This window comes from Acipenser ruthenus, chromosome 10, assembly GCF_902713425.1.
Source record: "Acipenser ruthenus chromosome 10, fAciRut3.2 maternal haplotype, whole genome shotgun sequence".
NCBI classification, from domain to species: Eukaryota; Metazoa; Chordata; class Actinopteri; order Acipenseriformes; family Acipenseridae; genus Acipenser; species Acipenser ruthenus.
The window spans coordinates 47525195-47551652 of record NC_081198.1 but is presented as its reverse complement, the minus strand read 5'-3'; the positions used below and the strand labels follow the sequence as shown (position 1 = coordinate 47551652).

The following is a 26458-nucleotide window of genomic DNA, read 5'->3' as shown; positions in this document are numbered from 1 at the left end:
AACATGATTTCAAACGATAGTCAGTCATGGTTTTTTGTGATCTGTTACTATTTTAAATCATAAAATACAGTTTCAGAGCATTAGTAACGGTTTATCTTTTGGTCATTTAATGACCCGGGTAATCTATAAAATTTGACTCCCTTTATTATGTTGTTTTTGACTTATGATTGGAACATATGATTCAAGCGTTATCCTTTCAACTGGACAAGGAGTGCCTGAAAATATGACTCTTGTATGGTGTAGGAAGCTGTTGAAAAAATGTGTTTTGCCACTATTTACAAGTGGGATAAATATATACAGTTTTCTTGTGTTTAAACCTTTATTGGTAAATCATTTAAATAAATCCAGCTACTACTGGGGTAATGTCTTTGTTTAGATGATGTTTATTTTTTAGATTTAGAGATTCAAATCAAACATTAAAAACATTTGTCCTTTCAGAATCTTAAAGCCCTGTCAAAAGCATCAAAATAAAACATAAACAGTCATTACCTCTCCTGGAGATAAAAATAAAGGTCACTTTGAAGGGGCTGGTAAGCCACTGACACCCAAAGGCATACTGGCTATATAAATACATTCCAAATGAGATGACAAAGGAGAAAACTAGACAAGATTTGATTATAATTACACCAGACACTAAAACTTCTCATGCCAAGCTTTAAGCAAAACATCATTAGTGTGATACAAATAATGTGATAAAATACTTTGACCTCCTGATTTATCAGCTTGTAGATCGGTACCTTCCCTTGATTGGCCTCACCATTCCTCTAGAAAGTCAGTCAATTGAGATCATGGGAACCAGTTTCTCCACACCTGGGGTCACATACATGGATTGTCTAAGTCACACTGACAATAGGATAATACATTAGTTAGTCCAAATCTACATTGCATATTATTATTATTATTATTATACAGAAGGACACAGAGAATACTCACCTAGTCTGAAAGTCAAAATTTCACCTGCCAGCCCACATCTTTACCACTGTACAAAACAGCAAGGCTTGTTCCTACAAGCAGTTACAGACATGGTGAATTAACTTCTCTTGCACTTCCTCATTTACACAGTCTCCTACTTTTTCCCCCTTGCATCTCTTACCCTGCTGGCAAGGGCAAACTGTCTTGCAACGACTCTCTGTTGGCAGGAAATTAAATCAAGTCGTAGGGTCCTTACATCACACTATTCTATGGAAACTATAATTGCATTACAGTTCTCATATTAAACTGAACCTTTTTCAACCTAGCTTTTAGTTTTCTTCATAGATGTCTGTAGTAAATATGTTACCATAAGGCAGACATCAACTCATTTTATTTAAAACCTCAGCAATTGCTCTAATTGCCACTACCTCCACATTCTGAGATTCTGTGGAAATAGCCAGGATGAGACAGTCTGCCCTCATCAGGCAGGCAGGCAGGCAGGCAGGCAGTCAGATTCATCATCCTGTCAACTTGTAAGTAGAAACATTTAAGAAAAAAGGAGATTCATCTTCAGTCTTAAATCTCCCCACAACAATCAGCATTAACTCTCTCGTTACCTCTAGTTTTTTTCGACACCATTACATTATTCAAGATCAATGGGCCCGGAGCTTGCATTGCAAAACATGCTTTAAATCTATGAACCGATCCCTCACAGCGGCATCTGTTGTAGGATGCTGATATTTGTCACCTTCCGCAGCCCCACGCCCTTTTTAGCACATCTTTGAATCTCTTAAAAACATGATGCAATCAGCCATGAAACAAAATGTTCTTCCAAGTTCCTGTTGAATTTTCCTTCTGAAGCTGCCAGTCACTATTTGTTCTCAAGATGTTTTTTATCATTGACTGCATCGCTGTTTAGCCTTCTTCTCATTAAAGGTCGACCTTTTACAGTCAGGGAATTTATCAAGTCATTTTTTTTAATTCCTTCCCCTGTCTGGATTATGCTGGATAGCCTACCTACCTCATTTACTGGTCTTATTTTCATTCAACCGCAGGAGAATTGGTTTACGTGCAGCAAGCAAGGAAGCTGTTTCCTTTCTTAGAGTAGGTTTTGATTTTGATAATCTGTGTGCTGTCTTGTCTGCACAGTGTTTTAAAGGATTGTTTACAGGGTGGCCTCAATTGGGGACTAAACAACAAATTAAAAGGAAAAAAGGTATTTGTCATAGGCACTGAAATCTGGAAAATAGAGTTGCCACAATGTCCTTCACATCACCACACCTTTCACTGCAGAACTTGTAACATGCAAATCATGCATCAAACAGTCAAACAAATTCATAGATCTAGCCTTGAGAATCTACATGACTTAGTTAAATTAAATCTCTGTTGTACTAAAAAGGCATTCATCAAAATGCACTCCTTCAGCTTCAATGAACAGCAATGCTATATGCTGGAATTTCTTGTTTATTGTGCCTAAAAAAACAAGCAACACATTTTCTATCTGCAGAATTCAAAATGATTCCTATAATCAGAATTCAAGAGCCTTGCCATTACTCCTACCATTTCATTTCTTACTGATGGATATTTGTAACTACAACATTGGAAAACATTTGATGTAAACACTAAAAAGGTTTATATTTTTGAAGGTTAAGATGAAAACTGCAATTTCAGTTCAGACTGTCATCAGTGCTAGATGTGTTACCATACTTGCTCTGGAAATGCAATAGCTTACACTCCGTTGTAAAACACATTTCTTTTTCATTTTCGGTGTCCCATGCTACAAGAGATGCCCTTGGTTTAAAAGAAAAGCTGTTTCTGCAGTTCAGTTTTGTCATTTGCTTAATGGCTACTCATAATAAACAAAAATGTTATATTTATTAATGGTAGGATACATTCCTTAATTAAAAGTGATTTGTATGATTTTGTTAAAACAAATTAAACTCGTAAGTTATGTACATAAACAGATTTACATAAACACAAGAACTGCCTTTTCAAAATGTTTTTTTTACAGTACCAGTTATATCTGAAGAACATTAAATTTGTACTTTTAATTAAACTTGTCAAAGATGGTTTTACACAAATGATTGTATTTTTGACACAAATTGGGGTAGTGTTGTATAAGCCTTATTTATCTCCAAATTGGCCTGGTTCTTATATCACATTTCACATGGTTTGTTAGACAGTACTTCTGAATTTACAAGCCAGATCACACATAATCCCAGTGATACAGCAGAATAAATAATAATAATTTGAAGTGTAAATATGAATAGTTTTTAAGGACACTTACACAACACAAGTGCTGTGTTTCCCAGTGTCAGGATTAGGGGGCAGATTACATCTGAAGCGAAGGCAAATGTGTGTTCTGAGAAGCTGTGAAAATTGTGTTGCTTTCCAGTTTGCTGTTTCTCTTAGGCAGCATCAAATCAAACAATATTTTATTTTTTAATCTTAATGCATTCCATTATATGATAGGCTACAGTACATTATGTTTGTGTTCTTGAAATAAAATAAATAAAGACATGTCCAGGTATATCCTGTAATTCAAGGATTGTATTCATTAAAATTTTACTCTACATTATGTTAACAAGTATTTTACTGCAGATGTACCACACCCACAAACCTGTGTATTTATGCAATATACCGTACTTGATTATAAACTTAGAAAAGAAAAACCATGTGACTTGATGCCGTACTGCACAAATTCGCATTGCCTTTGGAGAGACAAGACTTACCAATCATGCCGGATTCCTTAATAGACAGGTGACCACACCATTCATTTCATTAGGTTTTACTGTGTATTTGGTTACTGTATCTTTCAATAATTACAACACAATAAAAATAAGGTTTTGTGTTATTTACCCTTGCACAGTATAGCCTATAGTTGTGTTCAGTTTACTGTGGTATGATGTATGACAGGTTATGTTATTGTTTCTTAAATGTGAATCTTCAAGTGCGCTGCATAAGAGCAACTTCTGTCTTTAAACAAAGACCTGTGATTCCTAATGAATGTGTTTTTATACCACGTTAAAATGACACACCTCCATGTTAGAAAAGCCACAAATCCCCATTGTTCAGCGTTTTGAATTTTTGTTCTAATACCAATGAGGTGGCATTGTGATTATTATTTTTTTTTTTATAATAACAACATGTATGCCTCCTTAACTAAGGCGGCACACAGTATTTAGATTTAATCTACCCCTAGGACTGGATATTAATACTGACTATAGATTGACTGGATTTAATGGTTGGACAGTTTACAAAATACCATTGCTAGCTTTGCAGTCAATTAGTTTCTAGATTCTTGTAATGGTTCCGTCCTTCTGTTTCTTTGTTTGTGTAAATGTGGGATTCAGAACGCATCTGTGCACAAGTGGCCTTTAATGTTCCAAATAAAACTGACAAATCATCTGCATTGAAGCTGAAGACAGCTTCCATCGACCCGAATAAAGACTCCAGAAGCCATCACAAGTGCATAAATAAAACACAGAAACATTTGGAGGACTGACACTCGCAAAAAAAAATCCTGAGATGGTTAATAAAAAGCAATACTGTGCCGTGGGAACATAGCTGGGTATTGGTTTGGAATGAAAAACATCAAATGATAAAACTGGAATTCATGGCGATTGCATCATGGAGTTTTTCTATCCATGTTCTGTTTAGTTGTATAGTTAATAGAATTTAAAATTGAATGCTCCAAAAGAAACATCCGATTTCCTATATTTACAGTTAACACAGAGTAGTATTGTCTGGTGTCTATATTCTTTCCGAGTTGAGTTTTAACCCCAAGGACACAAATATTGCATTGATCTAATTCAGTGTTTTCTTGTATTGTTCATTCTTAGGCTTTTAATTAGTTGAGTTTAGGTGAACCAGATTTATTTTATTTTTTTTTAATGTTATTGTCACAGATGGCTTTGTGTGGCATGTGGGTGGTGACGTCACGTTCAGGAAGCTGTAGTCAAAAACAAAGTATGGGCTGAAACTGAAGCGCTATGGCTGCGCTCAGTGTTTTATTAAAATAATAAAGAGTTTAAACAAACAAAAACGTTTCTACAAAACAAAAGGGCACGTTGGCCAAACAAATAAACAATAACAGTGTGGGCAGCAGTGTGGCGTAGTGGTTAGGGCTCTGGACTCTTGACTGGAGGGTTGTGGGTTCAATTCCTGGTAGAGGACACTGCTGCTGTACCCTTGAGCAAGGTACTTTACCTAAATTACTCCAGTAAAAACCCAACTGTATAAATGGGTAATTGTATGTAAAAATAATGTAATATCTTGTAACAATTGTAAGTCGCCCTGGATAAGGGCGTCTGCTAAGAAATAAATAATAATAATAACGCAAACAAGTATATTGGTATATAGCAGTTGTGGTGTGTTTTTTTGTTGTTTTTTTTGTTTTTTTCTCTCTTGTCTCACCTCTGACACTCTCCACCTTCTGAGCCGAGAGTGGTTCCTTTTATATTCGTGGCTGGAGCCTTAATTACCTATTAATAAATTACCTCATTAAGGCTCCAGTCACATTCCCACAAGAGTTCTAGGGAAGGGGTTTTAACCCCATCCCCACCGACTACATATTATAAGACTGGCTTTTTCGCCGGTCTCAAACAGTAAATAATAAAAGACGGATGGTGGTCTACCACCCGCACATAAACACAATAACAATGATTAGGATGGACGTCTTCGTCCGCCTGCATACAAATACAATAATAATTATACAAAAGAAAACAATATCATACATAAATAGATAGATATACACAAGGGGTGGGCACTTTGCTACAGTTATTCATAAAGCAGGGGTGGGCAATTCCAGTCCTTGAGGGCCGGTGTCCTTCCTGGCTTTTGTTCCAGCTTAGCCCTGCACTTAATTGGACCAATTATTACCAATTATTGTCTAATTAAGTAATTTAGAGCACAGTTGGTATAAAAGCCAGGAGGGAAATAGGCCCTCCAGAACCGGAATTGCCCATCCCTGTCATGAAGAAATACATGTTTCATTTACTTTCTGAAATCTCTGATCTTTTAGACCAAAATATATGTGTTCCTGTTGATTAAATGCCTACTGTAAGACTTTCATTGTAATAAATGAACACATTTGTTACTTTGAAACATAAATTTGATTTGTGCCAACAATAAATACAATGCAAATAAATAAAAATAAAAAAAAAATGAAAAAATAACACAAAACAGTATGAAATCAGTTTTTTTGTTTATGCTGTTGTCAACAAAAAGGGCAAGTCGTGTTTCTCAGTAGCAAACATGTTTTGCTTCATTGGTGCACATCTACGTATTCATAATTGTGTATGAGTAACATGGCTTTGAGTGGCAGATTGAATTCAAGCAAACCGTATGTTGAGGCAGCGTTACAAAAACCATAAACAATTTTGCATATATGTGTCCAATAATATGAGAAAAAACTATAATATTTGTATATAATTATTCAGTGCCAATGCTATTGCTGTTACCTTAGGCAGACATTATGGGAGAAGGTACTGTAAATTAAATAAACTTATATAAATATCCTGTATACTGAGTTTACAAAAACAAAAATATTTCTTAACATTTAGGTAATATAATGTATTTTAAAAGGTACTTATAGGGCAGCAGTGTGGAGTAGTGGTTAGGGCTCTGGACTGGAGGGTTGTGGGTTCAATCCCCAGTGGGGGACACTGCTGTTGTACCCTTGAGCAAGGTACTTTACCTAGATTGCTCCAGTAAAAACCCAACTGTAGATATGGGTAATTGTATGTAAAATAATGTGATATCTGTATAATGTGAAATAATGTATAATGTGATATCTTGTAACAATTGTAAGTCGCCCTGGATAAGGGTGTCTGCTAAGAAATAAATAATAATAATAATAATGCAGATATGTGCATTGACATCACTGGCTTGTAAAATTAAGTTGGACCTTTAGTTTTTGATGTACACAGAAAGCAAGTGCCAGAACGGATCCCTTTCTTCATTGCAAGTCTCAACCCAAAATTCCAAGACCAGCTAATTATGTCTAAACCAACAGTGTTGTATCATAACTGCTAATTCTTCTTTCTTATTATATTGTAGGTATATCGACATTCATATACTGCATCCTATGTTATTTATAACATACATACCAGGTAAGTTACCATGTTATGTAAACCTAGAATAAGACACAGTAAAAAAAAAAAAAGTAGCAGTGATTTTGAATATATACTTACTGTAGAACCCCAGAGTTATGAACACCAAACTTACGAACTGACTGGTCTACCGAACACCCCACTTTCAACCGGAAGTATACAATCACTCAACCATGCGTGCAATGCAACCAGATAGGCACTCCTATAAGTGCAATGCTGGTCACAGCGAATGCAAAATTACTGTACCAACAAATGTAGCCAGAAAGGTGAGGCAGATTTCAAAGCAAGAACAGGCAATTTTACTAGGAACATTTTAAACAAAGCACTTTTTTTTTTCAAGCCAAAGGAGCCCAGCTGCACAAATGCATTTTGTTTAAAAACAAGCACTTTGTTAACCCAGGTTTTCATGGATGTTTAAATCTGTATTTTTGCTGCACTTACGATTTCAATGGTAACTCTAATGTAGACTTTTTTCTATTTACAGTACTGTTTTAAATACTGTAGAACCTTAACTATATGAGTATTGTACAACTGTGCTGTATCCTTGTATTATTCACCAGATTGAGGGTGTAGGTAGCAGGTGTACATGTTTAATAAAACCATTGAAGATCCAGTTTTCAGAGTTACGGACATTTCAGACTTACGACGAACCTCCATTCCCAAGGTGTTCGTAACTCTGAGGTTCCGCTGTATATAGCAGAACTGCAGTCGGTAATGGATTATTTGTAATGACATTTATTTTAGGGAAGTTTGGGAGCTTAACCCCCCAGAAGTGGTTGATTCAGTGTTGCAACACGCAGCATGGGGAGTGCAGGGACAGCAGCTGGTAAGGTTCATTTTTGCATCTTGTTGTATTGAACAAGTTTATTAAAACTCACAACAAAGGAAACTAATTAAATACAAAGCAATACAATACATTAACCTTGAGTGATCCCATTAAGGACCAGTACATTAGCAATTTAGCTGCATAATAATAATCACGACAAAGCAAAATTAGGTCAAAACCAGTAGAACAAACTACAGCTATGGCCAAAGGTTTTGCATCACCCTATAGAATTAACTAATTTTGCTTTATAAAGTCGAATGAAACCTGCTTAATAATGTTATTTTAACATATTGAATTACATACCATTTTGTAGTTTTCCATACACAATGAAAAATTGACAAAAATTGAAAAATGTGACATTTCAAAATCTAACATGAAGTCCTGTACTACTATTATGGCTTCCGGTAGACTTTTGCAAGTCTATTTGTAGTTTCTTTGATTACATGATGTTAAATAAAATATTATTTAGCTTAGCTTGGTCACAGGCTATCTCAGCATTTCTCACTTGATGAAGTAGTACATTATTGATTAATTGCAGAACTATTTTGCAAGATATGTCCATGCTTGCATCCTGTGACAGGCAGGACTTTGCTGACACAAAAATTTGGCCAGAAGGCATAACAAAAAACACTCATTATAATCCTCTCTTCAGTTTTGCAACTGACATATCAGCATTTTGTGATTGATGTTTGATGAATGCAGCAGGGCACTTAAGATGCTAGTAAGACAGACAGCTTAATTGTCAGTTTTCTAGACTGAATCAGCAATTTCAAGCCACAGGCATAGTTAGGTTCCAAGCAAACATGCCACGATGATCCCGGAGAGGTAGGCTAAGGCTGGTGCAGTGTCAGTCACACACCTAAATAAACAGCTCTCACTCAGCTACAAGAACAGACATACAAGTCCATTGACCCCATGAGGGCATCCTATAGACTAACACACCCGAGTATAATTAAAATAGGACTTCAACTCACTGTTCACAGTTGGCAGCTGAGTTTCAAAGGGGGCACAATTACGCACATAACCAAGGGGTTCTGTGTGCACTTTAAAATAAATGTCACTTCTTGTGAGGCTTTTTATACTTTAGTTCAAATACAGTACATTGCAAGATGTTTTGTACTGATATTTATCAGCATGACATTATCACCCCTCTGTGCCCAGGTCATCATAATGTTTCTTTTAGGGACTTAATTTATTTTGTGTAAGATGGCACTGTCACTGAAGTAAATGTATCTGCTATAGAGATGTGCACCACAGCTGCTTGTTTGTGAGCAATCATTGAACATCCACAAGCAGACTTTTTGTCTTATTGTTTATATGTATGATTTACCCTATTTTGTCATTATTTTATATTAGAAAATGGCTTGGTCTTTGTTTAACAATATACAAGCTATAACATTTGAGAAAACTCTTGTGTGAATTAGACACGCTGACTGTCATTTCTTTAACCATAAATCATGCCACTTCAATAAGTAAACCATTAGTATAATGATGGAATTGAGCATGACAGATGTGAAGATTATTTGGAAAGCATTGTGCTGTAACAATACAGCCTGTATAAGTTACAGAAATGATGTGCAAGTACAGCTCTTGGATAGAATTCAAGGTGACAGAATTCACTTAATTGTCTCTGCAAAGCTTAACAGTGCACCACTGCTTTGAACAATAATATTCAGCAAAGCATAAAGGGAACCGCATGTTTAAATCGTAAAGCAATCTGGGTGGCTGTTTTAAAAAACAGGCATTTTTGTCACTGGTTCCTGATTATTGATACTAGTTTATTCTTTAAAAGTAAACCCAAAAAGCATATATTGCCAGCTAAGCACATGAACAATATTTTCTTGCTTTTTCTCCATTTATAATCTGCATCTAATAACAGTTATAAAGTCAAATCAAAATCAAAATCAAAACATGTTCAAGGGTTCTGGGAATATTCTTTTAAGTTTAATGTATATATATACACTGTTGTGCAAAAGTCTTAGACATGTTGTATTTTTCTACTCTGATGCATTATGAGCATCAACAATTTACTCAAAGCATCCACTGCACAACAACAACCTTGGCATGCATAAAGAAGGAAAAACATTGAGTGAAATAGCTCACATCACTTGATTTTCAAGGTGTGGTATCCGAAGCATAATCAACAAGTACAGAGAAACATCATCTGTAATTGACAAACCCAGGACTGGAGGACCCAAAAAGCTGTCTAACAAGGATGAGCAATATTTGAAGATAATATCCTTAAGGAATAGAAAGAAGACAAGTGTTGAATTGACAACAGAACTGGTAGAAGGCACAGGTGTCATTGTCCATCCATCAACAGTCCAAAGCATCTTTGACCATTGTTCCATAGTCTGTATTCAATTGCTGTGTTCTTGTGCATATTTTAACCTTTTAGTCTTGTTCCCCTTTCTTAACAGAGGTATTCTTACTGCAACACATCCTTTAAGTCCTGATTTCAAGAGTGACCTTCGTACTGTTGATTTGATGGACAATGACACTTGTGCCTTTTGCCAGTTCTGTTGTCAATTCAACGCTTGTCTTCTTTCTATTCCTTAAGGATATTATCTTCAGTATTGCTCATCCTTGTTAGACAGCTTTTTCGGTCTTCCAGTCCTGGTTGTGTCAATTACAGATGATGTTTCTCTGTACTTGTTGATTATGCTTTGGATACCACACCTTGAAAATGGAGTGATGCAAGCTATTTCACTCAAGGTCACGGTTGTTATAATAGTAGAAAACACTAGTGGAGGCTTTGAGTAAATTGTTGATGCTCATAATGCATCAGAGTAGAGACAGGCAACATGTATTTGCACAGCAGTGTATATATATATGTATGTATGTATGTATGTGTGTGTATATATATATATATATATATATATATATATATATATATATATATATATACATACATACATACATACATACACACATAAGCTTATGTATATACCTTTTCAATATGGTTTAAACATCAACTTGAAGTACTGCATGATTTAGAGGAGTACTTTATACCATCAACGTTTATCTTTATGATATCTTATTATTTGTCATTTCTGATCACTCTGGAACTGGTAAATAATAATGAAAATATTAGGAGCTGTAGAGAATGATCAACAACACTCTTAATATGGCATTAAACATGTAAAAAATCATATTATTATAAAAATGTAAATTATCTAAAGTACAGCTATGGACAAAAGTTTTGCATCATCCTATAGAATTAACTAATTTTGCTTCATAAAGTAAAATGAAACCTGCTGAATAATGTTGCGTTAACTTATTGAATTGCATACTGCTTTGTAGTTTTCCATATGAAATACTGTACCACTAGTATGGCTTCCGGTAGACTTTTTCAATATAATTGTGTAGCTTCTTTGATTACATGATGTTAAATAAAAGATCTATATTATGTTCATGTATTATTTTTTTTAATGATTTGCGCCCATCGTTTAACAACCTTGTAACACTGAGGACATAATCTGTAGTCTTCTTTCTCCTAAATGTATGAAGCATATATCTACTGACAAGGCCCTGTCATCTGTACCTTGAAAGAATGAATCATGCTGAATGTACTAGCAACACACTGTACATGAGGATGACATTGTGTTTCTTCAGGCTCACAGCACTCTTGGTATTTAACCCTCTAAGTACTACACGTCTTTATGTTATTTTAAGATTCCCAGTTTATCATGTTCTTGTCAATCTTCTGCTGCCGCCACCGCAGAAATTTCAACTGCTAATATCTCATAAACCATTTGAGATGCCGACTTCATATTTTCAATGAAGTTACCACTGCCACTCCGTAAAAGCCTCATCTCAGAGATAATTTGAGCTGCCGGCTTCATGTTCACAGGTTATAGAATGTGTTAGTGACATTGGTATGGCTTCCATATTGAAGAATGGTAAAGGTGGTGGTGAATTAGTATTTGGATTCCCCAAAGCAGATGTAGCATAAAGTCAGAAACAGTTACAGTTCTATGCTTTAACTCCCAGAGCTCTTTTTAAAGTTATTACTAAATGTTAATTTCTAAGCCTGCAGAACTGACAACTCAATAACAAAAAACATCCCTTAAGACCTAAAAAGAGTGCTTTCAGGAAATAATTAAAAATGTTACATAATCCACACGTATCAGCTTCAATTACCTTGAGTTGCTATACTATGAATGTATTAGGACTTGCTAAATTAGTTGTAGTACATCTGTTTTGTGTTTTTTCTATCCGTAACTTAAACACTTTAGCCTGGTAGACAAACATGTTGTGGTATAGGTGACACACAAACAAAGAAACATTTGTCTTCTATAATAAGTAATATATAGTATTTCTATCCATGCTTCTGGGCATGCACATGTAATAAAGATACAGTAATGGGTGTTTTGCAGCATGGTATGCATTGTTGACAGACAATAATCAAACATAGATATCACAGTGTTTGATCTTTGGCACTTTATAAGGATAGCAGCATCATAATTAAAATCTATTTTGGTCAACCCAACAGACATAGAAAGAGGTGCAGGAAAAATAAATCTGAAAACACCAGATAGCTAGTTCAGTCTAGGAGAAATAATGGCACTCAACACAGTAAACCAGTATATATCTGTTTTATATTTAATTGGTTATAGTAGGATTGTCTTTTTGCAGACCACTTAGGATATATAATCCCATTAATTGAAATGGTAAAATTACATACAGTACTGCAATCGATTGAAAAGAGATTTACACAATTAAATTGCAAATCAAATAAATACTAATAGAACAAAATAGAGGACAGTAGAACAGCAAACATGTTCCATCTTTTATCATGTCTTCCCTTAGAATCATTCCATTGTGTTTAAATGCATTTGGCACATTGCCAAGTAGAATCTGCAAGTATAATTTCACCAGCACAAACAAGACACTCATTTAATCTAGCATTATAGAAAGACAGGATCAGTGATTCTAATTACTGCTCATAATGATTATATATTTGTTATAAATAGAATACAGTAAGCTACAGTAATTCGTGTTGGATTTGTACACACAATTCTAGAGAAATAGCAGTAGCTGTTCTGATTCTCCTTGTTTATAAGGTCTACAAAGGCCAGGAAACAGAAGGCAACTTTCAGGCATCTTTTTCTATCAACTTTTACTTGTTGTGGGCATTTTCTTGCAATTCTAACCATGTTAGGAGGTTTAACAACAATAGCAAAACAATTTTAAATTGAGTGTCTTGTTGAAAACGTTGGAGTAAAACACGTTTGCCTTAGCAACCAGAGCCATCCCTTCCAGCTTGGGGGTCCAGAACTGTCTAAGAAGCCAAAATAATAAATAATCACCTTTTTTGTGCTTGTCATAGATGTATATATTTGAAAATAACATCTACTACCAATCTGAAGTAAAGAGCAGTTCGTTGAGACTCACATCATCTGGAAAAGAAGGAGTCATTTTTAATGGAATTGCAGACTGGTTATATGAAGGTGAGAATTATTATTACATTTTTTTTTCATTTTGTACAGATCCATTGGGTAGGCAGGTTTTATGCATAAGCCACATGCTTTTCTCAGTACATGAGTCTAGTCTTGATTTGATGCACATGTACGTACAGCTATTTTTAATTAATAATCTGTGGTATAATTAGGGCTTCTGATTTTCGATTTTAACCGATAAAACCCGAAAAAACACCCCCGATGCAAAAAAAATGAAATCGGTGGATAGCCAATAAAAATAAAAAAATGGTTAATCAATTCACGTTGACTTTACCCTTTTTCCATTAAGAAATAAAACCTACTACGAAAATAATAATAAATATATACATTTCCCAGTGCTGCTGGGCAATGTCTCGCCTTCCTGACTTGCATCTATCATTGATTCGTTCTGAATACTTTAAACCCGCCCCAACTACTGAGTGACAGCACATTCCTACATTTCTATTGGAGACTCCGTTTACGAGATTCAAAACAAGATTACAATCAGGATTTAAAACAGAATTGTGGTGAAATGTACAAAAATGCATACACACAAAAACCCCAGAAGAATGAGCCCGTGACCATAGGGATTTCGTTGTGGAAGACAGCAAAGAAAAGAAGGTACAATTTAAGTGTGCTGTCGAGTTACTATACATATTTTTACAAAAAAACGCTCAAGCATTTTGGAAAGTAAGCAAAAACACTAATTTCATACAATATATCAAAAACGAAAGCCCTGAAAAAAAACATTTTACATAAAACTCAAAAATAGCTAAAAATAAGCACTGGAAAATACAAATAATAAAACCCGAAAAACAGAAGCCCTATGTGCAGTGTAACCCTTCTGAAAACAGACAATATTAGGCCCTGTCCACACTATGCCCTTAAACTGTATTAGCTGCATTGCAGCCGGCTTAAAAGTGCTAAATACGGTTTGCGTCCACACTACGCAGCGTTTAATACCGTACTCAAGAACCGGACCAGTCTGGTTCTGATTAGATCGCATCAGGTAGTGCGGTTTATCAGAAGCATGGACGTTGTAATACTGATCTACATTTTTTTTTGTATCCTCCAATATCCCAAAATGCTTTGTGGTATGTTTGGCGAAATACTCAGAACAGGCGTCTGAAGGACTTGCTATCAGTGTACACTCTGCACTAGGTATTCATTTATATGTATAAAAAAAACCAAAAATCTGGCAGGACATCTAGTGTGGAAAATATCAAAAGCACAACGTTAAATTAGGCGACTGCAAAAAAGAAATGCGAGTTAAAAGTAGGGTCGGGGATGAACAATTCACGTAATTTGTCAGCTCTGTTTGAAATAAAATTAAGGTGACCAGAATTAGGCTCAGGCTAGAAATGAAGGTAACAAAAACAAAGATTGTTTTGTAATTAACAGCTTTAATTATGAAACAGATTCAGCTTAATTTGTTTAAAGGGACTTCACTTGATTAAAAATAAAACCCCAAAACTTCAAGCCCTACTTGTGTGTGTGTGTCTGTGTGTGTGTGTGTGCGTGTGTGTGTTCGCATTTACTTTTTCCAAAATACTTGTTTTATTTGTTTTTAGCAATATGGACCTCTGTTAATATGGGGCATAGCACATTATTTTAAAATAAAATACAGTGCATGGTGGGATACCATCATATTAATTTTCACTGTTAATTGCGCTGCTAGGAACTGTAACCAAACTATTCTAATAGTGTGTGGATGCATTAAGCCCGACTAAACAAGAAAAGGTATGGTTCTCGAGATCGGGTGTGTAGTGTGGACAGGGCCTTGGTTGGAATCCTTGCAAACTGACTCACCTGCAAGACCATTCACATCAGAAGGATTGAAATGTATTGTGACAAGGTTTGTGGATTAAAATAAAACCATTATGCATCTCAAATAATTTTGAAACAAGTATTTACTTTTTCTCCTACGCACACACACCCACATTCACAGTGTACAATGGCCAGAAGAAATGCTCCTTGGGCAGAATGTATTTCTTAATTCAAATGCAAATTTCAGTCTCTGTACCTTTGAGCATTAAATGGAAGTTATTATTATTGGTTTTGTAACACAGACTGTGGTCTACAAGCTTAATTTGAATGCCTGGTTAAAGAGTCAGGCAGCAGTGTGGAGTAGTGGTTAGGGCTCTGGACTCTTGACCGGAGGGTCGTGGGTTCAATCCCTGGTAGGAGACACTGCTGCTGTACCCTTGAGTAAGGTACTTTACCTCGATTGCTCCACCACAAACCCAACTGTATAAATGGGTAATTGTATGTAAAAAATAATGTAATATCTTGTAACAATTGTAAGTCGCCCTGGATAAGGGCGTCTGCTAAGAAATAAATAATAATGATTGTTCTGGATTATCTGTGATTATGGCTGGTGTAGAAATTACTTTTATTTTATTTTATTTTTTTTGTTTTGTTTTGTCCAATAAAAGTTTAGTTTATAATTTGTTTCTAATTTTACAGTCCTAGTTTAAATAGAGTACTGATATCTTTACTTGGGACAAGTTACAAACCTGGGTCTGAAGGATAAATTTACCTTAACACTCAATCATAAGAATTATGATGAAGTTGTCATAATAATACTATGGGGCATTAAAGGAAGATAACAATCTTTCGAATAGTTCAATTCAGAGACAGCGTTTAGGATTCTTTACTAGCAAGGGAGACTGTTGTCTCCAATAGCTATTTTTTTTAAGGTCCAGGATGAAAGAAAGTTATGTGACGATTCTGCTGAGATTCTGATTTTAAAGGAATCAGTCATTCCTTGGCAGCCTGTGCAGTGATTGAGACCCTTTGTTATGTTTGTTTATATAAAACTGCAATTACAGAATAAAAGTAGTACAGCAGGAACCCAAATGAAAGTGAAAAGCAGAAAAATTCTGTTATAAAATGTATACTTATACTTGCATCTTCTAATATGATTATCTTATAAATCCTTGCCAATATATACATGTTTAATCACACGTGTACAGTAGAAGAACAAAAAGCAGAAAGTCAACTTCACCACAAAGGAATAAAGCAAGCATGACTACCTTCATGTGTGGACGCACATGCTTTCATGGGAACTGTGAAACAGAAATGCAAAATTATACTCAGGATGTGTCACCCACATTATTTAATTTATCTCAAACTATGATTAAATATGAATGCATACAAATTGGTGACTTTAGAGCAGTGGAGTTAATTAAATGTTGTATATTATAAGTCAACCATGTATTTGAAACAGAATTGAATTATTATGCAAATAGTGTACAGTTGAAGAGAATACTAATCCAGTTTTTCCTTTATTTCCGTTATGTATTTATTTATTTATTTATTTTACATATTGGCAGTACAATTTAAATGAATTCAGTTTGCCTCAAACAAGCTTCGAACCATTTAATGTACGGTATGTTATCTATTATACTTTTTAAATCTATTTATTCTAACAAAAAGGTCACTCATTGTTTTTCTCGCATTTGTACTGTGACCCCAATACTATTTTAATCTAATTTTGGGTTCTGGGTTTAAATGATAGTGTTGCTGTAGAATGGCACAATTACAAAAACACGTTTTTTTTTATTTCCCCAGATTTCAGTTTTTTACAGCATGATATGTCTAAGTCTGTAAAAGGACTGTACAAAATGTTCACAATAATCATGATTATCTTAAAACCATAGTATACATTTAAAGCTTAAAAACATTAAATTAGAGGTGCTGAGAAGATGGATGATAAACAGTGTCACAAAATCAGCCCTGTGTAAAGCAAAAAAGGTAAAAACTCAGCAAACTGAACTATTGTACCTTCATGTCATCCAAACATTAGATAATAAAATCTTCAGATGCATTGTATACACAATAGAGGAATATGAAAAGGTTTGAAAAGAAGCAAACCATATTAGATATCGCCCATTTGATTTGATTTCTCATAGGAGTTTCCATGCCATTCACCAACAAGACAGATTCCGAAATGGAATCACACAACACTGCCCCTTACACTAAGCAGATGCTTATCAATGGAAAATAATTCTCAGAGTTCAGTTGTTTTTTTTCCCATTGTACTTGTTATATAAAAAGTATACTCATGAACATTCATAGAGTGCTGTGATAATTTCACTCATGAGGAGAGCCTGTCCTCATTCGTGGAATAACCACAGTGCTTTATTAACATTCATGGTGTATCCTCGATTTACAGGTACGTTTTATTGATTTCTTTTTCTAGCTTCAACCTATTTCATGTCTTTGCATCACATGTAACTGGTAGTGTAATAAAATAAACTGTTTACAGAAGAAATACTGCAGTCCCATGTTACACACTGGTGGTCCCCAGATGGAGAAAGGCTGGCGTACCTCATGATTAATGACTCCTTGGTATCAAACGTGGCCCTTCCTCGTTTCACTGGCAGTCTTTATCCCAAAGGAAAGCTCTATCCTTATCCTAAGGTAAGGACTATTTTACATTATATATATATATATATATATATATATATATATATATATATATATATATATATATATATATATTTTTTTTTTATTTTATTAAAACCATCAGCATGATTTTTTTTTTTTTTTTTTTCCTGCTGGCTTTAATAGGTTAAGTGCAGATTCAGAGATTCTGTTTAGAGGTCAAATAAAGGTTACACTATAATACACCTGTTTGATAAAATGCATAAGAACAGTACACTAGAAATGGTTATACTGTACTATATTTAGAGGCTATTGATTATATATATATATATATATATATATATATATATATATATATATATATATATATATATATATATATAATGAACTATTTAATTGATTTTTTGGTCCGTAGCCCCTTTAAAACAGACCCAGACACAAGATTTGCAGTGTTTGAATAGCACTTATGTGCAGTTTTAATATTTACAGAAATAAAAGAAATGAAAAGCAAAACAAAAACCTAACTCACACATGGAATACTTACTAAACTTTTTAAATTTCAGTCCCTAACTATCATCAGACGGCTAGACCGATTAGAACAAAACATTTGTAAACACACACAAAACACAAAAAGGTTTACACAGTACCACTTTCTAAAACCCCACAGGGTTCTTCGCCAGGCCAGGCTCACTTCACACAGACTGGCAACTGTGTTGAACAAACATTTCGGTCCTGCTTTATACCTGCCTGCTGATAACAGGCAGGTGATCTTCATTGGTAATCAGAGCCAGGTGAACCCCATCCTGACTCACTCCCATGGCATTCTGGGGGATGTAGTCTTTTGGCCCCTCCTTGACTACATCTTCCTCTCTTCCTTCCCCCTAGTCTACTATATATATATATATATATATATATATATATATATATATATATATATATTGGTGAGTTGCCAAGACTATATACAGTACAGACCTTACTATTCTTACAACTTTGTGTTATCTATTTCCAGCTCTTCTGTAAAAAAAAATGATATATAGCACAAAAAGGCAGTTCTCTGCTTACTCATGTGGCTTGCATTGCATTGCATTAGTTTGGTTTTCTCTTGCGTTTCATTTTTCACAGGAATATCAATTTTATACTTTGAAGTTTAAACCCTTTCTGCTTGCGCCGGCTATTTGGCTGAAACCTCGTGGGACATCATCAGTGTGAAGTGTGTTGCGTGAAACAAAGCTCCTCCAGCCACGGAATGCTGAATATATTGAAAAAAAGAACCTAACAGGGAGAACACTGTTGGCCTTCACCCCTACTTTCTTTACTATATAGGACAATACTTACCATACTTTAATGAAACAAAGGGCATTGAGAAGTGGAATGTTATAAAGTCAACTAAAACAGTAACTTTAAATTCACAGAACAAGCAGCGTAGGGATTAGTTTCAAAAGCAGTTTTCTTTAAATTGAAAAAGAAACTGAACTGTGGCATTATAGAGATTATTCTGTGTTTTCTCTTAAGAAACACCGGATTGACTCTGACACCACCTTTCACTAATATTGTTTTTTTAATCCCTGTTAAGTCTGTGTTTCATGGCATTTTAAAATGGCTGGCTTGGTGGTTCAAACGTCACTCTTGGGCTATCCCATCATACTGAGCTGTTAAGTGTTTTTTTTTTTTTTTTTAATTAAACTAATGTTAAAACAGGTGCCGTTGATCCATGATGGTTTGAGTGTAGAGGGCAAAGTTGTTCACTTGGTATTTAAGCTTCAGCAGATTTCCGTCATTACTAATAAAAGGAACAGCTTTTTGAAGTGGCTGAATATACGAAAGGTCAGCACTACATGTATAAGTGACTTTGCTGTTTTATACAGTATATATAAACAGACATTGTGAAGTAATATGTTTACTGACGACAAAATACGGGAATTTCGACGCCACTTTTCTTTTCTGCTATTATTATGGACACCAGGTGTAAAGGAAGGATAACAGCTAACGATACCCTGTATGTGAACTAACACAATTAATTACATTGAAACTAGATTAAACCAGCAGGCCCAGGTGTAAATGTCAGTGTTTAAAAAGAAGAGGAATGAATATCTTTAATTATACTCAGGAGAGAAGACACCGAGGTACGCTTCTAGAAGGTTCAACACTGAAAGGAGATTGCTAAAGACTTTTAAACTCTGAAATATTATCAATCAGATCTCTGTTCACTGTAAGGCATGCACTTGATAGTGCACAATATTGACAAGCACTCTCATTCTTCAAAAAGAAAAAGAAATGTCACATTGTAGTGGTGGCGTCTATTTGTTTCTTAAAACTATGTTTCCAGTTACTATTTTTTGCATGTGTTGTAAACAGGCAGGACAGATGAACCCTACTGTAAAACTCTTTGTTACAAATCTGTATGGACAAACGCACACCCAGGAACTGACACCACCAGCCAGCTTTAAAGCCAGGTATGCCTTAGTTGTCAGTCATATTTCTTGCAACAGTTTCAAACTAAAGACCAAACAAACCGTGTTACCTCATCGTCAGGGGCAGTAGTTTTTCCTTTTATATATCTCCTTTGCTATATTGCTTTGTATTGTTTATTTTTTGCACAACTGTCAGTGTTGTAGCAGATATTATATATATTTATTTTTTTATTTTTTGTATGCTAAAAAAATATAACACTTTATTATTACTATTAGGCAGAATGGTGGATGTTCTGACTCTCCCAGCTTGATGTATCACAATCCCATACTCATCTACATAGCTCCTCATTTTTTTTCTACATGACAACATGACAAAAATATCATGGTTAAAGTGAACGTGTCACTCTGAATTTGGGTTTAGCATGCAGTTTACTCTATACGAGTATATCGAAATTTAGTACAACAAAATGTCAGTAGTTTTTACTGTGACTTTTGTATTCACAAAAAAGTTTGTATACCATAAATTATGAAATTAAGATTAGTCCGTCATCAGTTTAAAATGTGCCACTGTGTGCTCACCTGACGTGTTTAAAGGTTGTCTTCTGAAAAAGGCAGCACTTAAATGTGTTTTATTTCATGTCCAAACAGGGATCATTATGTGTCCATGGTAAAGTGGATCAGCAACACCAAGACTGCAGTGAGGTGGTTAAATCGACCTCAGAATGTCTCCATTCTTACTGTGTGTGACACGACTACTGGAGCTTGTAGCAAGGTGGGTGGACATTGTTTGATATCTATTATTGTATGCTTTGAAAAGGTTGGGGATTGTGAGCAATCAAGCAAGGCTTAGTCGGTAAACCAAGCTTCGATGAACCGTTAAGGATCAGTAACATACTTTAAGATTCACAAACACAGGTTTTTGAGAGTATTATACCATGACAGTACATCGAAGAAGTGTCCAGCTGAAAAGTTTGTCTCGACTGAGTTTTACCATAGAATTCTGATTGTTTTTTGAAGATAATAAGGCTTAAAAACTGTCATATCCAGACTTCATGTTGATCACTAATGCAAAAGCTTAAAATCAAACAATCCCAAGGAAAGCTGTACTTGCAGACAGCAGTAGTTACCTTACTTTAATTAATAGTGAATACAGCCTACAGTATATGCAATCATGCATGTACATAATTCTGCAATAAAAGCGAGTTTCTGCACTACTTGCAGCCAGCAAGCATCATTTAGTACAGATACAGATGATGTGATTTTAAACACAGGATTTCCTGCTTGACTGTCATAGGATTTTTAGTAACTCATAGCATATAGAATATTGATTGAAATTGAAAAAAATAAATAAAAACAGTATCAGCCTCACTTTTAATAGTATCACAGTTGTGTAGATCATGTATATAACAAAGTTATCTTTTTTTCCAGAAACATGAAGTGATGTCTGAAATCTGGCTTTCTAAGCAGGTAAAGTAAAAGCTCTGCTGGATTAAATGTTGTTGTGTATATACAGTATACTATTTCATTTATCTCCTAATATACTGTAACTAAAATACTACTGCCATCCTTAACTCTGTGTTAGCCCTAGTTGAGTTTTCCCTTACAGGTCATTTATTGATGTCTGCCATAGAGCAGGGTTAGGCTTTTGAGAGTGGCAGTATTTCGATCTGGCCCTAATAATTTATCCGCCATGATCAACCTCTTCATCAACATTAGTTTATTACTGAACAGAGAAGATTAGTTCAGAGGTTGTAGATCCTACCAAAGTTTTCGAACACTGTGTTGTATGTGCTCTGTGCGCTGCCATTGCTGGTAGTGTCATGTGAGCTGTTCAGTGTGTTGATATGCGGGTCGTATCTCCTGCCTGTCACTCAGCGAATGCACGCACCCACATGGCAGACGGCTTTTTACATATCTGCCCTTACTCTGGTCCCACCGCAGTCAGATATGTGATGGACTACTGTATTTAGTTCATTATAATGGGTAATTAAAACCAGATCATGTTGTGATTTACCTATTCAGAAACACACATTGCTCATAATGCTGTTTATTTATTTATGAAAATCTAGGTATACGATATATATATATATATATATATATATATATATATATATATATATATATATATATATATATATATATATATAACATAATAGATACAGAAAACTCAAATTTACAATTACAATTACAACAAAAAGTGGGCCATAATAATACATAAGTGGGCATTTACTTAGCTTGCCTGCAAAATGAAAATGGTTTCAAATGCTTTTCAGACTGAAGAACCAGTGTTCTCCAAGGATAGCAGCAAATTCTTTCTAAGTGTGCCAGTAAAACAGGGAGGGAGAGGAGAATTCCATCACATTGCTATGTTTACTACTCAGGTAAGAAATAGTTAATTTGCATATATGTAGCTTTACCTAAATGTACTAAATAAATTAGGATGTATTATAGTCTTTTATGTTTACACCCCTGTAAACTTTTCGGAACTGATATATTTATGTGACAGGATTCCCTGTAAATAAGAGTTCTGGTGCATTCTAAGTGGCAAATTCATGTCTATTTGATTTTCAGTAGTTTATATTTCTTGAACGCACTCAAACCTGGGGGAGGTCTGAATATCAATTGCATTGAAATAACCCCACTGTGAAAAGTACAACTGAAGTTGCTTTACTTGAACGCTATTCATATAATCACAGAGGCTCTACAGTATCTTTATAGGATTCCTGCGTGTCTGACATTACCATGTGCATTGGCTGTATTGGGCTTCAGAGACACAGAGGCATTAACAGTTAGGAGGCCTTGAAACAAACAAATCTCTGGGCCAAGATGGAATTTATCCTAGACTGTTGATAAGAACCAGGAGGAAAAACAAGGTGTAATAATAACTACACCTGGACTAATGCCATGCTGTAATACAAGGGTACAGTTTTTTACTCTCACTTAAGTTGCAATTGATTTCTGTTCAACCAAATTAGTGTCCTGTAAACTGAAGCAAGATTGTCAGGTGTGGGTTTGATACCAGTTCTAAGTTTGATAATTACATGTTACCTTTTCGGTTATTCCATCATGTAAGCCCTCTAGCAATAAAGCAAGGAGATACATACAGTGGGATAGGGTTAGGGAGCAAGGAGATTTGAACAAGTATAGTACAGATGATTTATACAGTACTGTTGAAAATAACACCCCTATTACCTTTGATTTGACATACCTGTTGGTAAGTTTTATACAGGAGTTAGACATTAACTGACCTTAAAATGACGTTGGCTGTCAAAGGGCTATATACATTTGCAAGCTGGATTTATGTTCTTTAGAAATGACCAAGGTAATTTTTTTTTTGTGACATATTTTGTAGGCAATGAATATCAGGCAAGACATCTGTCTTTGAAAGATGAGTTCACATGCCTACTGTGTAGCCAGATAAAAAAAAAAAAAAAAAAAAAAAAACTATTTGTAGTGATCCTTATAATCAGCAGACTGTGTGTACTGCATTGTGTGTACAGTGAGATGAGGAAAAGCATATTCAAGTATTTATTTCTTTACACACCTCAAATGTCAAACAAAGGTCACTACGAGCTTAGGGCCTCATTTACTAAAGGTTCTTAAAAGTAGCCATAAGAGGCGTGTTAACACAATCCAGTAACATGTGTCTTAAAACTATAAATAAGGTGGTATTTACTAATGTGAATGCCTATTAAGACTCGTGCTATGGAAATCATTAGCATATTAAGACTGTCTTAAGGACATAGGGGCCACTATAAAGAAATTGGAAAAAAAGCAGAGATTGGGATACGCAGTTGTCAGTTCTTGACTTTTACTAAATATATGTATTAAATACTCTATAACGGCGTTTGAAATAAATAAAAAGTTATAAACAATCCTACCTAGACAATGTCATGGCTGTACAGTGTATATAAAAAGCATTTCGCTTATATAGTACAGTAGCCTATTCTTTTTTTTATCCATCATTGATTAGATCAGTCTGCAGCCCTTAGGCTACTTTAATGTAAATACAACGAAGTAAGGAGTTGGCATTTAGACCAGGTGGCATAGTTCAGCGATCAACGCACTTCTGTACATTGAAATGCCGTTCACGTGTTTTACAACATGGATCTCGCAGTCACCAAGAAATGCACAGGTAATAATAACTAGGAGTAACTATACTGTACATAGGCTACTGTATAATCTATTGTAGCTAGACAAATAATCATTTTGTACAGAAAAAGTGCAAATCGGTTACGCTGTGAAGGTATAGAATTATTTGTACAGAAGTAAAAGCAGGTATCGACCCCAGTACCAGCCGACACATGCAATGGTATAGCTGTGCCCAAATCGTGTGGAGAAGAAAAAAGTGCTCTGTATGCAGGTATGTGATTTAGGAGAACACTTCCTTCTTTGATATTATGTGCTGTTGTGATTGTAAACCCAATTTCCTTTATTTATTTATATTACCGTGTTTCAATTATGTCTGTATGAACGCAGTTAAGTCTTTTTTTTTCATTTGCATAGTAAGTTATGACCATTTTTCTCTCGTTTGCATAGTAAGATTTTGCATGCCTTTTATGTCTATAGGCTACATAAACACATTTATTTCCAATGTCCTGTTACTTATTTTGTTTGTACAGTTTTATTTAATCATAATATACCTGTATATAGACACATTTATTTATTTTATGCAGTCAGCTGCTATATGTGCGTTTTAGTATATAAAAGCATTTATTTTAAAATTAGTTACTTATTTACATAGTTTCGGATGTGTAGTGTCGTATATACATATACCTGTACCTTATTCTAACAGGGATCTCGGCTCGTAACACCTGCTTTCCATCAGTGCTATCTGGCACGCGATGTTAGGCGTGCTTCATGGTTACCACAGTTTAGTAAATATCGTCTGAATATTATTAGCCTCATTAGTGCTCCAATGCCACCGTATTTGAATACATCACCACGCATTTTGCATATTCAGCAGATGCCAATGTAACCCATCGTGTTATTTTTAAGGCGTGCGTGCTAACTCACGCACGTTTTATGCTTTAAATCACGTTTTATCGTGGTTGATAAATACGGGATTATCCAGCACTCGCCTCCTAGCCATTCAGGCAAGATGACTCACAACCATAAGGTTTGTAACAGAATGTGATAACACTATGTAACACAATTTTTGTTCCTGGGTAGTAAGTGTTATTTCCTAATTGCTTATGCCTCAAAAGTATAGAAAATGGCTATTATTCCCCACAAACTTTGCTTTTGAGACCAGGACAGTGATATTTTGAAATTTACCTATTTCCAATGAGAAAACGGGCGAATTTGTGTCTTTTCGTTCACATAAAGTCAGAAAAAAACAACATATGAATCCAAATTAACATGTATTTATACTAAAATAATACAAAAATGACTACAAAAGATTTAGAAGTGAGTAGTTTTTCGAGATTTACGATTATACTGTAAATCACTTTCACGAATTAGCCCCCAAATGTCGTCTCCCATCATGTTCTCGTTATACTGTCCTTGGTAGCGGCGTTCAAAGTCCAGTATATCCTGGTGGAAGCGCTTGCCTTGCTCCTCCGAGTATGCTCCCATGTTCTCCTTGAATTTATCAAGATGAGCATCAAGGATATGGACTTTGAGGGACATCCTACAGCCCATTGTGCCGTAGTTCTTCACCAGAGTCTCAACCAGCTCCACATAGTTTTCGGCCTTGTGATTGCCCAGAAAGCCCCGAACCACTGCGACAAAGCTGTTCCAAGTCGCTTTCTCCTTACTAGTGAGCTTCTTGGGGAATTCATTGCACTCCAGGATCTTCTTTATCTGTGGTCCGACGAAGACACCGGCTTTGACCTTTGCCTCAGACAGCTTAGGGAAGAAGTCTTGAAGGTACTTGAAGGCTGCCGACTCCTTATCTAGAGCTCTGACAAATTGTTTCATAAGGCCCAATTTGATGTGCAGTGGTGGCATCAGCACCTTCCGGGGGTCCACCAGTGGCTCACACTTGACGTTGTTCCTCCCCACAGAGAACTCGGTCCGCTGTGGCCAGTCCCGCCTGTGGTAGTGCGCCTTGGTGTCCTTGCTGTCCCAAAGGCAAAGATAGCAGGGAAACTTGGTAAAACTGCCTTGGAGACCCATCAGGAATGCCACCATTTTGAAGTCTCCTATGACCTTGATGCCATCTCAGAAAAATGCAGATATGTATCCACTTAGGCAGCTGGAACCAAACTGAACTGGTGGGCTTAAGGCCCCTGTATTTATACTACTATTTATATTACTGGAAAGTTCTAGAAGTTACTCCAAGTTTACTCAGCACTGAATCTATCTGGAATGTTCTGGAAAATAGGTAAATTTCAAAATATCACTGTCCTGGTCACAAAAGCA

General features: G+C 35.4%; 1 protein-coding gene across 2 annotated transcripts in view; it reads left to right on the top strand.

Moving 5' to 3' along the window:
* The window catches only part of LOC117412417 (inactive dipeptidyl peptidase 10-like), a 182163-nt gene that overhangs the window by 139637 nt on the left and 16068 nt on the right, over positions 1–26458 (top strand). For both annotated transcript variants that reach the window (XM_034020830.3, XM_034020839.3), the window contains exons 6-13: positions 6973–7025; positions 7770–7851; positions 13184–13304; positions 17563–17717; positions 20037–20134; positions 20741–20864; positions 21521–21559; positions 22366–22473. In XM_034020830.3, the coding sequence (XP_033876721.3) occupies positions 6973–7025; positions 7770–7851; positions 13184–13304; positions 17563–17717; positions 20037–20134; positions 20741–20864; positions 21521–21559; positions 22366–22473 (780 nt within the window). The remainder of the gene's footprint in view (positions 1–6972; positions 7026–7769; positions 7852–13183; positions 13305–17562; positions 17718–20036; positions 20135–20740; positions 20865–21520; positions 21560–22365; positions 22474–26458) is intronic.